The following is a 13380-nucleotide window of genomic DNA, read 5'->3' as shown; positions in this document are numbered from 1 at the left end:
GTCCTGGATGGGGGGCAGGTCGACACCGATGATTTTCTCTGCAGTCCTTATAGTCCGCTGCAGTCTGTGTTTGTCTAGTTTGGTTGCAGAGCCAAACCAGACAGTGATGGAGGTACACAGAACAGACTGGATGATGGAGGTGTAGAACATGATCAGCAGCTCCTGAGGCAGGTTGAACTTCCTGAGCTGACGCAGGAAGTACATCCTCTGCTGGGCCTTTTTTCTGATTGTGTCTATGTGGGAGGTCCACCTCAGGTCCCGGGAAATAGTGGATCCCAGGAACCTGAAAGAGTCCACAGTAGACACAGTGCTGTTCAGGATGGTGAGGGGGGGGAGTGGGGGGGGGCTTCTCCTGAAGTCCACTGTCATCTCTACCGTCTTGAGCGGGTTCAGCTCCAGATGGTTCTGACTACACCAGAGGGCCAGCTGTTCCACCTCCTGTCTGTAAGCAGACTCGTCTCCGTCCTGGATGAGACCGATGACGGTGGTGTCGTCTGCAAACTTCAGGAGTTTCACCGAGGGGTCTCCTGAGGTGCAGTCATTGGTGTAGAGGGAGAAGAGCAGTGGGGAGAGAACACATCCCTGTGGGGCGCCAGTGCTGATGGTCCGGGTGCTGGATTTGATGCTCCCCAGCCTCACCTGCTGTCTCCTGTCCGTCAGGAAGTTGGTGATCCACTGACAGATGGAGGCCGGCACTGTGAGCTGGGTGAGTTTCTGGTGCAGGATGTCTGGTATGATGGTATTGAACGCAGAGCTGAAGTCCACAAACAGGATCCTAGCGTAGGTCCTGGGGGAGTCCAGGTGATGCAGGATGTAGTTCAGACCCATATTGACTGCATCCTCCACCGACCTGTTTGCCCGATAGGCAAACTGCAGGGGGTCCAGCAGGGGGCCTGTGATGTCTTTCAGGTGGCTCAACACTAGTCTCTCGAAGGACTTCATGACCACAGACGTCAGGGCGACGGGCCTGTAGTCATTGAGTCCTGTGATGGTGGGTTTCTTTGGGACTGGGATGATGGTGGAGCTTTTGAAGCATGAGGGCACTTCACACAGCTCCAGCGATGTGTTGAAGATCTTTGTGAAGATGGGGGCCAGCTGCTCAGCACAGACTCTCAGGCAGGAGGGGGACACGCCGTCTGGTCCTGGAGCCTTCTTGGTCTTTTGTCTCTGGAAGAGCTGGATTACCTCATCTTCACAGATCGTCAGCGCAGGTGGGGGGTCAGAGGGGGGTGGGGAGGGGCTTGTGGGGGGGCCAGGTAAATCAGAGTGTTCGGGTGTGGGGTGTGAAAACCTGCAGTAGAAGCTGTTCAGGTCGTTAGCTAGTCTTTTGTTACCTTCAGGGTGGGGGGAGGGTCTCCTGTAGCTTGTAACTTCACGCAGGCCTCTCCAAACTTCTGAGGGGTCGTTGGCAGAGAAGCTCTGTTTTAACTTCTCAGTGTAGCTCCTCTTAGCTACCTTGATCCCCCTCGTCAGTTTGTTTCTGGCCTGCTTGAACAGGTCCCGGTCCCCACTCCTGTAGGCCTCTTCTTTGGCCTGACGCAGCTTCCTCAGTTGAGGTGTGAACCAGGGCTTATTGTTGTTGTATGTGCAGAAGGTCCTGGTCTGCACACACATGTCCTCACAGAAGTTGATGTATGAAGTCACAGTGTCAGTGAGTTCATTGAGGTTTCCTGATGCAGCTTCAAAAACACTCCAATCAGTGCAATCAAAGCAGGCTTGTAACTCCTGCTTTGACTCCTCCGTCCACTTCTTCACAGTCCTAACTACAGGCTTAGCCGTTTTTAACTTCTGCCTGTAGGTCGGGATGAGATGAATCAGACAGTGATCAGATAGTCCTAAAGCTGCACGGGGGACAGAGCGATATGAGTCCTTTATTACTGTGTAGCAGTGGTCCAGAGTGTTAGACTCCCTGGTGGGACACTTAATATGTTGTCTGTATTTAGGTAGTTCGTGGGTTAAATTTGCTCTGTTAAAATCCCCGAGAATGATGAGCAGAGAGTCAGGATGTTTTTTCTCCACGTCTGTAATCTGGTCAGCCAGGTGCTGTAACGCCTCCGTTACGCAGGCCTGAGGTGGGATGTAGACGCCGACCAGAATAAAGGAGGAGAACTCCCGCGGCGAATAGAAGGGTTTGCAGTTTATGAAAAGAGTCTCCAGATTTGGACTGCATGACTTCTTCAACACTGTGGTATCTGTACACCAACCTTCGTTTATGTAGAAACAGATTCCGCCTCCTCTCGCCTTCCCAGAGAGTTCCTTTACGCGGTCCGCTCTGTGGAGCTGAAAGTCCGGTAAGTGCAGCGAGCTGTCTGGGATGTGTTCACTGAGCCAGGTTTCAGTGAAACACAGGGCGGCGGATCTGCAAAAGTCCGTGTTTCTTGAGTTGAGGAGCAGCAGTTCATCCATCTTGTTTGCCAGGGAGCGGACATTCGCCAGGTGAATGGACGGGAGCGCACTGCGTAACCCCCGCTGTCTCAGTCTGACGAGCACGCCTGCTCGCTTGCCCCGGCGCCGGCGTCTCCGGCAAAGACCATAGAGAGCTGCGGCTCCACCAGCAAGAATCTCTGTGTAACTTAAAGGTTCAATGAAAACCGGTGTAAAAAGTTCGGCAGAGGACTGTCCAATGTTAACAAGTTCTTCTCTGGTAAAAGAAACCAGAGAAGCGGAGCATAAAGATACAAAAAAAGAGAAAAACGCAACAAGTACGAGAGAGCGCAGTACCAGGGCGACCGTCCGTGGCGCCATCTTGGATGCTATCAAATTTAAATTAAAGAGCTCATAGTGCCCCATTACCCCTCTAGAACACTACGCTCCCAGCATGCAGGCCTTCTCATCGTACCTTAGGTCTCTAAAAGTAGTATGTGAGGTTGAACCTTCAGTTATCAGGCCCCTCTCCTTTGGAATCATCTACCAGTCAGGGTCCGGAGGCAGACTCCCTCTCTTCTTTTAAGATTAGGCTAAAAAACTTTCCTTTTTGATAAAGCTTATAGTTAGAGCTGGATCAGGCTTGGACCAGCTCTTGGTTATGAAGCTATAGGCTTATCCTGTCTTGATGTTGGGTCTTTGTTAATAATTTAACATAGAGTACGGTCTAGACCTGCTCAGTTTGTAAAAGCATTCTTGAGATAACGTTTGTTGTGATTTGGCGCTATACAAATAAAGATTGATTGATATGAAGCATGAGAAGAACCGACTCAAGAAAAGATGGAGGCACATAAATACTCACTGAGGTGACTCTTCATTCGAGGACACTTGTACTTCTTAAACTGGGCCACAGCGTTACTGAGAAGTGCTATTATCAGCTCCTGTAGCAGCAGAGACAGAGAAGAGTGTGGATTAATACAACAATACAACAAGCTTGAGGAACATGAACAAAAATAAACGAAAATTAGGTTAAGTTTAAACTTGATTTGTAAGAATAGAATATCTAGATGCTATCCATACCTATATCATATCTAACTAGCATTGCTACAGCAACTTTACAGTCATCAAATGTCTCTTTCTCCTTATGTCTGCAGAGGGGGGGTGGGGAACTATTGAGGTAATCAGTGAATAGTTAGCAGAGACTATTGGGACAGCACTTTGGTTTGAAATGCTCGTCCCTACTACACACAGTGTGAGTTTGGACAGTGTTTACCTGTGTTTAATATATGGTGCTTTGAGTGTTTTCATACCTGGAGACCTAAAGTGACATTTTATCAACTAGAAATCTAGTCACACAGGAACATCCCTTCTAAAGCACAGATTTTATACTCCTTGTGTGTGTGTGTGTGCGTGCGTGCGTGCGTGCGTGCGTGCGTGCGTGCGTTTCTGCAGGCTCTTACAGAATGTGGAACGTCTCTCTCTTTAATCTGCAGGACCAGAATCCCGTTCTTCTCCTTCTCTGCGTCAGGAGGATCAATGCCTGGAAACAAAACATGACAGAAACCATGTTTGACTTAACAAAAAAAAGGATCACTTTGAAGTTACAGACTGGATGATCTGCTCATGATACGTCTCTTTTTCACACACTTTAATCTTGCACATTCAACAAACAGTGTTTGAACATACTCTGGTGTCCTTGTCTCCAGGATCTCTGACCGTAGAAGTCCAGTCCTCCACTCTGAGTCTCCAGTGGTTCGAGGGAGGGATAACTCGCTCCAGCCTAGAACAACAGAGTCTAATGAAACCATTGATTGTTGATTTGATGTGTAAGTTTGAACGAGATGAACGTTCCTCACATAAGAAATACATAGATGTAGCAAGAATAAAGACCTCTCTTTCGCATCACTACAACTACAAAATACAGCTGCAGTCAGCTGCATCCTGTTTCCAGGAGTCATGAGTGTCTGCAGAGTGATCACCTGACAAAGCTGCTGAGCTTGTTGTTTCCTGTCCTGACTGTAACAGGCCGCCTGCTGGTAGTAGAAACCAGGATTCTGTGTCTGGATGGCGGTCAGACCCAACTTTATCGCTTCGTCAAACAGCTCTCCAAACGACTGGAACCTGACAGAAAGCAAAGATGAAGAGACGGTAAGACACACGTTATACAGGTCTGGACTCCACACGTTTGTAGACGACTGTGTTTGCTTTAGCTAAAGTATCGCTCTGCAATTCTTAGCCTGTTTTCGGACCAAATGCTCGCTTACCAAAGTGAACTATGGCAACTCTGTGCGGATTATAACAAGTTGGAGAGGATAAATGTTGCTGTTGATCATGCAGCATGCAGCGATAAGCGTAATTTTAACATTTTAACACATTTGGAGCAAGTTCAGGTCAGGCTACATAAGTAGGCCTCTGGGGGAACCTATGGCATATCGTACAGCGTCAATTCAATGCAGATGTATAAACCGAGTAAGAAATTCTCCCACTCATCTTTTGATTCAATGTACTGGCTCCACATTTCTTAAACCGACAGTGTATAAACATTCAGTACAGGAGAAGCAGTGGAGGGTGAATAGAGATCAGAATTAAAGATCAGTCCATCTACATGTTACCCAGAGGGTGCGATCAGTACTGACTCATGTCCCAAAACAGCATCAACTGTGTATGTGTGTGGATCTCACTGTTTGGACATCCATGCGGCGTGTTCGAAGGCCAGCTCAGCACTGCCGATCTTCTTCTTGCACAGGTCAATGTGCTTCCTGAACTGAGCTATAGCGTCCAGAGGAGTGTTGTGCTGGAAACACAGACGGCAGATCTGAAGAGACAAAACAAAGGAGAGAAAGATCAGGGAGAGAGGGATGCTTTTAAAGTACTTGTATTTGTTTTTAAAGCTCTTAACAGCCTTGCTCCTGCATTGAACCATATGCTGGCAGATTTTCTGTTTGATGAGTACATTTCAGAGGGCTATTCGCCAAATAACAAGTAAACATTTATATCAAAATAGTTACCTCATTAAAAATAAATATGCTGAATCTTTACACTGTTTTTTTTGGTTTAGCTGCAGCTTCTCTCGCTCCTGCTCCTCTGCTGTCTGCACGTCGGAGCATCACAGGGACGGGCTGATACAAACTCGGTGTAGCGGAGCCTTCACGATTAGGTTAACAGTGACACCTTTAAGCGTGGTTCATTGTAAAACCGGTTAATCCTGACATCCCTAGTCCTTAATACTGATTTTTGGCCAACCATGTCAACCTCTGCTTGACAAGACCAGCCTCCACTCCCTCTCCTCCTCAATCATCAGGTCTTCAGCGTCTGAGACATTTCACACCATCGAGCAAAGTGATGATAAAAATAACTATTTACACCAAAACCTACAATCACTCAGAAACATACCTTATAGTTGATGAACCCAGCCATAGTTTTGATCTCCAACATGTTGGTCTCGTGAGCTCTGAGCTCATGAACCAGGCTGTATGCAGTCCTGTAATATCTATGGACACAAACACAGAGAAGAAAAACCTTAATGGAAGAATACAAAATCCTGTCAGTCGTGAGTCTACGGCACCAGAAACATTTGAAGTTGATGCTAAGAAGTCGTCCATTTGTTTTAACTAGAGGTAAACCAAGGCTTTGTGAGCTCAGGTATCGGCCTGCTCAATCAGCCGACCGATGATGTCTGTTTTGATTCATCTTTGATGAACTGCCCCGCCTCAATATGCAGCTTGATTCATTTATTTTGGTTTCCTGAGGTACGTGTTGCAAACACAGGAGATGTGTAAAACATGAAGAACAACTGATAGACGTAGAAACTGAGAGTTAAAGCTTGGAAGCACTCTTTAAAATGTGTTGATTTTTTGCCCTAATATCATTACTGCAACACTAAGCAATGTAATCACACATGGCATATCTTTTTTCAACCTTTCAGTCCAAGAATGGATACATTTCTTTGCAAGGCAGTGAAGTCCTCACTGAGCTGTAACAGCATCCTCATCGTGACTCTTTAAAGACCTGCCAGATTTCTTTTTAACACATTTACCTTGAGCTTCTCATATGTATCTTTATCTGCCTGATGCTACAGCGCTGATGTAAAACTATTAAGTTTCATACTCACAAAAAAAAATCAATCCTAATACTTACTTCAGAGCATTCTGGGTGTCCTGCTTCAGCTCGCTGAAGAAGGCGATTTTAAACTGGTGTCTGACAAACAGCAGCTGGGAGGAAGAGGAGGCGAAGAGGAAGATAGTGTGAGGAGCTTTCATAGTACACATGTCCAGGTAGGGCTGGGCGATAGTTCGATAAGGATAATTATCGTGATATAATTTTTCTTAATATAAATATAACACATGTTTGATAAAAAATTGATGTATTTAAACCTGTAATTACACATCCCGACCCCTGGAAAGGGAGAGGGCGCTAATGTGCCTAATCACAAGTTGCCACCCAACAATAGACAGAAGAAGACGGCATTGAACAGCCAATCATGTCGCAGGGTAAGAGGTAGGCAACTGAATGTAAACACAGCTGAAACGACACTGAAGAAACACTGCCTGTGATCTTTAGTAATCCTAGGGGAGTACACAACTCAAAACAATACTCTACTGCAGTGTTTTTCAACCTTTTTTGAGCCAAGGCACATTTCAATATATGAATCTATTTATCTGAGAGAGGGACTTTGGCTACTTCTTTAACTGTGTCAGGGCAAAGCATCTTATTTACAATGGCTTTTGCAGGTAGTATTAATGTCCCTGCCCCAGTGTGTGGCTTTTTTGATTTGGCTACGAGTGCAGCTACTCAGTAGCTAGCTTTCAGAGCTCTCGCAGACACAGATGTAGTTTTTCTCATAAAAGTTGCCTTTTCAACCACCCATATTATGCTCTTCATCCAAGTTAGAGTTTTGTCCAGGGCCCAGTTTGAAGTTTTCCTTTTTCCTTTTTGAATATTTATCCATCGCTGTTCTACGCCTACATCTTGTTACATACACCTCTCACACGCATCATTAATTCTATTGTCTTAAATGAACAAGGTCATAAGTGTGCTTTATTGCCACCCAGTGGATGGGTAGCGCAGGTCAGGACATGGACAAGTATTTAAATACTCCGCCAGTCATTGCACTGCAGGCACAGACACACTACATGGCAAATTATTTGCAGTATATGAATAATATTTTTTGGGACTAATTAAGTGAAATTTGATAATGTCCCACGGCACACCTGACGATCTGTCACGGCACACTAGTGTGCCACGGCACAGTGGTTGAAAATCACTGCTCTACTAAACTGATAGACAGAATACAATTTGATATATCTTTGTTGTTAATTTAAATCAAATCACATCAACCTGAGAAAAATAAGAAATTACAAACTAAAACTTCACAAAATTGTGATTTTTATCATGATAATTATCAATATCGGCTGATATGAAAATGATATCGTGATACCATCTTTTTCAATATCGCCCAGCTTTACATCCAGGTACCCACAGGACTGTCTTTCAACAGTTTCAATAGCAAACACATTGGTTTGCACAGATTGTATGAACTGAAAGTAAGGTTGATGTGTTTGTGTGTGTCCTCCTTCTACCTGGTGTGTGGTCTTGTTCAGGAACTCTTTATGGGATTTGACTCGACGGATCTCGGTGTAGTAGTACGTCTGCGCATGTTCATAGAAAGCATTCTCCAACCTGCAGAAACACAGAAGAACACACTCAGAGACACTTCCTAAACGTAAACACACTTTCTAACGGCAACAACACCACAGCTGGTAGAAAAACCCTGCATTAATAAACCCTGCTTGAGTCACATCCATACATAAGACGCAGGCTGTTTTTAGGAGGCTCCCAGAGCATCTGTTATCACCAGCCAGCTACTCGAATGATAGCTGAGCACAACCTTTGGTGGCAACTAATTTGCAGAGACTTGTGCTACATCCCTCTGCCAGTCATTGTGAAGCCTTTACTCAACCCAGCCACCCCAAGGTTTATTTTCTTAACAGGATACCTCCGTTTTCTTTTTAACACATGATTATGAACTGATGAAGGAGGAAAGCGTTAAGAAGTGACACTGCAAGACAGGTCTGCCTCATTGTGTATCCAGCATGCTCTGCACATCGAAGGCAGCTTGCTTCTTCAAGCATCATCCTCTGGCTAAAACACCTTAACACAATAAAACACCTCTCTCTGCACTTTATATTAGACTATTGACATTGAGTTAAATGTTCAACAGTCAATCGTATTCATGAGGATTCATGAAGTTGTTTTAAATGTAAAGCACAAGGCAAAGAGAGCAGAATAATGGTTGCCATAAATCCAAAGTATCTGGTTCAGATTATTTATCAGATGACAGGTTAGAGATGTGTGAACTACCTGATAATGTAGCCCACTAAGTGGTCGGTGTGTGGCAGCACAAAGAGACTCTTTCCAGACAGATCACAGGCGTTACAAAGAGCTGCAGCTCGCTCTGATGCCACCAGGTCCTCTCCTGTACCAGCAAGAAACACAGATGTTAAAGAGACCAAAGACAGATACTTTGTATTCTGGGTTTTCCTGGCTGAGGGGGTCACATGTTTTTTTTATTCCTGTACTCTTGTAAAGTGAAGTTTTAAAATGATAAGCATTTTTGGATTTATGTCTGTAAAACGCCACACACACACACACACACACACACACACACACACACACACACACACACACACACACACACACACACACACACACACACACACACACACACACACACACACACACACACACACACACACACACACACACACACACACACACACACACACACACTTTACTCACGTACTTCGACTGTAGATTCAGCTTACAAGACTTTGTTCAATATAATGAAATAAAGTGACATAAATGAACCAAAGTTTGAGAGTTCATATCATCTATAACTCACTCACAGCTTCTATGTCTTTATGTTCTTCTTTATTGTAGCTTTCCCCAACAATCCCACATCACTGCCTCAAAGGACAGATTTCTATTGGCTCACTTCACACACGCTCATGTCACTGACACACCTCCAAAAGTGTTGATGGCGCTTGGCGATACTTCGATAACGATAATTATTGCGATATAATTTTTCTCAATATAAATATAATAATTTTTTCTATAAAAATGTGATATATTTAAACCTGTAATTACACCCCCAACCACTGGAAAGAGGGGCGCTAGTGAGCCATAAACGCTAGTTGGGTACACAACTCAAACAATACTCTACTAAACTGATACACAGTGTAGGATTTGATATATCTTTGTTGCAAAGTTAAATCAAATTATGGAAATGACCTCAACCTGAGAAAAATAAGAATTTAAAAACTAAAACGTAACAAAAATCCCATTTTACACAAAAAGACCTGCTTCCTGTTAGCACCGTCAGAAATGATGGATTCAAGAAGCTTATCAGAAAACTAAATCCAGATACAAGCTAACAAAATGTCTGGTCTCTTCAACTTTCACTGATTTGACATTTATCGTGATAATTATCAATATCAACTGATATGAAATATTTTACCGTGATAACATCATTTTCAATATCGCCCAGCTCTACTCACAACCTTCTTAAATAAAGGATTCAATAACAGTAACTGAATGATTAAGTAGATTTGCGTACCTGGAGGAAGAGGAGTTTTCTTCTGGATTAGAACCACAGCCACCTTGGTGTTCCTGCCCTGAAGACTGGTCCTAGAGAGAACAGGAGGCAGGTGAAACGTACAGCAGTCATGATTATTCTTGGGGTTTTCTGGAGCTGTGGCATGTTGCATCAGCTCTGCATAAGCTGAGTCCTAAGTTAGGGTGTAAAGTCCTCCCTAAACCATACGTAGAAATGAGTTAGTTTGTAACTTCAATTGTGTTGTTGTTTGGTTTCACCACGTAGACGAAGGTTCAATTTAACTAGAAGACTGTAACGTCCAAACTGATCAAAATATTGTCGCAGATATGATGCTTTCACTCGGTTTGGCAAATAAGTGCACAGCCCTTTTATTGATGGGGTGTTTGTTTAAGTGTTAACTCCTGTCAGTAACACATTTCCTTTCCTGCCTCTCTCAAATTCTGTCCACACACTCCCAGATTGTGCTACAAACCCTCTACATCCTACTTCTACTGGACAAACCCCACCCTTCCAACCTCGCTGCTCCGTTTCTGCTGCCAACTCCCGCACCTAAGATAGGCTAAGCTAGAGAGTATTGCATTTTTCAATACTACCCTAGCCCTCTTGTAAAAGTGTAGTCAAAGTTATTGTATTGTCATAAGTGGAAAGGGAGGATGATTATAATTACACTGGCAATATTTCACCCTGAGAATCCTTTTCAAACTCAAAACAAGAAATAAAGATGGTTTCAGAGGAAGATAAAATATGTACGGTACCTGACAATCTCCACTTTGGTTGCACATTCAGACTGTTTCTCTTTCCACTGTGGGTCGTCCCAGTCCAGTTCATAGAAGAGAACAACCAGAGCTGGAACCAAGTTCAGGTGTTTGTTCATCCAGCCTGTCTTCAGGATGCCTTTAGGAATGTACCATTCGTACGACGTCCTCTATACGAAACAGAGAGAACCATAACCGTTAGGAGATGCTGACCTAACATGTTGGCTGCACCTAGAGCTGGGCGATATTGAAAATGATGTTATCACGATAAAATATTTCATATTAGTCGATATCGATTATTATCACAATAAATATCAAATCTTTATTTTATTTAAATTTAAAGGCAGATTTTTGCTCCTGAGTGAAAGTTGAAGAGACCAGACAGTTTGTTAGTTTGTATCTGGATTTAGTTTTCTGATGAGCTTCTTGAATCCAACATTTCTGATGGTGCTAACAGGAAGCAGGTCTTCAATATAAGATGAGATTTTTGTGAAGTTTTAGTTTGTAGATTCTTATTTTTCTCAGGTTGAGGTAATTAGATTTAAATCTACAACATAGAAATATCAAATTGTATTCTGTGTATCAGTTTATAGAGTACTGTTTTGAGTAGTGCTCTCCCCTTTAAGATTACTAAGTGTTGCGGGCAGAGTGATGTTGTTTCATACGGTGCAGAGAATGCATCACAATTATTCAGTGTTCAGTTGTACTACTGTCGCGGTGGACATTAAACGTGTTTGAAATGCACAGAAACAGTTGTCTCTGTGCTCTCCCTTTACCCACATCCTGAAAGTATATTTCACTAAGTGTATTAAGTTAATAGTTAACGCAGAGTCAGCACAGTGTCAGATTAACGACTCTGCTTAGAGCTGGTAGGTTTTGAGTTTTCTTCTGTGTCGCTGTCGCTCATTTCAGCTGTGTTTACATTCCCCTCCGAACATCTTTAGGCCCCGCCTACCTCTTCATCCTGCGACATGATTGGCTGTTCAATGTCATCTTCTACTTCTGTCTAATGTTGGGAGGCAACTAGTGTCTAAGGTTCATTAGCCCACCCTCCCTTTCCAGTGGTCTGGGGGTGTCATTACAGGTTTATTTATAGATTTTTTTATCTAACATTTGTTATATTTATATTGAGAAAAATTATATTATATTATTACGATAATCACCATTAGTGAATTATCGCCCAGCCCTAGCTGCAACACTCTTCTGTTCTGGTGTTTTTATCTTGGTTAAGGAATATTCTGCAGCAAATGCAAACTGTAACTGCGCTCCACTTCCTTTTTTTTTTTTTTTTTTTCTCTTGTCTGCATATATATTTCTGGTTTGTGTCATGTTTGTCACAAACTGTCAAATATTAATGCAATTTATTCTTGCAGCAAAAGAAAAGAAAGAAAACCTTTTTCTTCTGTGCTTGTGACTGTGTGCATGCGACCATCACCATCCCTCTTAGAACTCTTGCCTATCTTTTATTGGCAGCTAATATCATGTTCTGTAAAAGAGGGCGTGCACACCTAGGTGGGCCAAAAAATAAAAATAAAAAAAATAAGAGAAAGTGAAAGAAAGATTACATAAGGATATACAAAGGGATAGGGAGAGAGAAGGAGAGAGAGACCTAACATACTTAGATGGAGAGGGACCATCTCACCATGATGCCAAAAAAAATCCGTGGGGTGATACTAATGATTAAGCAACCCTTAGTGGAGCAAGTGCGCTCCACTTCCATATACCGGGTTTCGTGTTGTATTCTCCACTGTCTTTCTTTATTGATAAACTTCAAGGTCTTTCCACTCGTCCATCACTCACCTTAGTGCGACATTTGGGGTACTCGTGATCTCCTGGGAGGACTTTGAAAGAGATGGGAACTCTGTCAGCTCGTCGGTTAGCGCAGAAGGCGTCCCATATGGCCCGGTGCACAGCATTGAACACCACATCCAGGCCAGTTAAAGCCACAAAGGCCATGGGCCGACAACAGAGCTCTGGGGGAAGCTCCCACTGGGAACCTGCCATCGTGTTGTTTCAAGAGTGGATTTACCTAAACGAGAAAGAGCAACAGGAACACGTGTTTACAGGACAATATGCCTTTGGTTTCTCTTACTCTGCATGATGAATACAAAATGTGACAAGAGCCAGATGACAGATTGATAAAAGACTCAAAATCAGCAAACAGAGATATGTTTGACATGAAGGTCAAGAAAAGGTTAAAACATAAATATAAATCCGCCTCCTCGCTAACAGCTACAGTGTGCTCACCTGTCAGTCACATCAGCTGTGCCCCTAAATATGAAAACTCCTAACTTTGATGTCTTCAAAACTAATGACATATACAAAACATCTAGTTCACCATATATGTAAAGTGTGTTATAAATAAAATGCATTAGGCCACCTGCTTATTATCGTATAGCCCCGCCCCCTCTTATCAGGATAGGACCAAAACAGCCCTCACCTGACAAGATATGGACTCCTCTAGACCTCTGATTGTGTCCTGAGGTAATAATAATAACAATAATAATAATAATAATAATAATAATAATAATAATAAAAACAATAACAATAATAATAATAATAATAATAATAATAATAAAAACAACAACAATAACAATAATAATAATAATAATAATAATAATAATAATAATAATAATAATAATAATA

The 13380-nt window shown here is 42.9% G+C and overlaps 1 protein-coding gene across 1 annotated transcript in view; it reads right to left on the bottom strand.

Annotated features, from left to right (window-relative positions):
- Positions 1 to 13380, bottom strand: part of trappc11 (trafficking protein particle complex 11) — a 28633-nt gene that overhangs the window by 13281 nt on the left and 1972 nt on the right. Inside the window, exons 2-13 of the mRNA XM_034689111.1 lie at positions 12535 to 12763; positions 10735 to 10904; positions 9980 to 10050; positions 8725 to 8839; positions 7944 to 8043; positions 6502 to 6575; positions 5758 to 5854; positions 5046 to 5179; positions 4344 to 4485; positions 4051 to 4144; positions 3825 to 3904; positions 3227 to 3305 (exon numbers count right to left, since the gene is read on the bottom strand). Of these exons, the coding sequence (XP_034545002.1) occupies positions 3227 to 3305; positions 3825 to 3904; positions 4051 to 4144; positions 4344 to 4485; positions 5046 to 5179; positions 5758 to 5854; positions 6502 to 6575; positions 7944 to 8043; positions 8725 to 8839; positions 9980 to 10050; positions 10735 to 10904; positions 12535 to 12738 (1360 nt within the window). The 5' untranslated portion in view covers positions 12739 to 12763. The remainder of the gene's footprint in view (positions 1 to 3226; positions 3306 to 3824; positions 3905 to 4050; positions 4145 to 4343; positions 4486 to 5045; positions 5180 to 5757; positions 5855 to 6501; positions 6576 to 7943; positions 8044 to 8724; positions 8840 to 9979; positions 10051 to 10734; positions 10905 to 12534; positions 12764 to 13380) is intronic.

This window comes from Notolabrus celidotus, chromosome 8 (genome assembly GCF_009762535.1).
Source record: "Notolabrus celidotus isolate fNotCel1 chromosome 8, fNotCel1.pri, whole genome shotgun sequence".
NCBI classification, from domain to species: Eukaryota; Metazoa; Chordata; class Actinopteri; order Labriformes; family Labridae; genus Notolabrus; species Notolabrus celidotus.
This window is presented reverse-complemented; position numbering and strand designations above follow the sequence as displayed.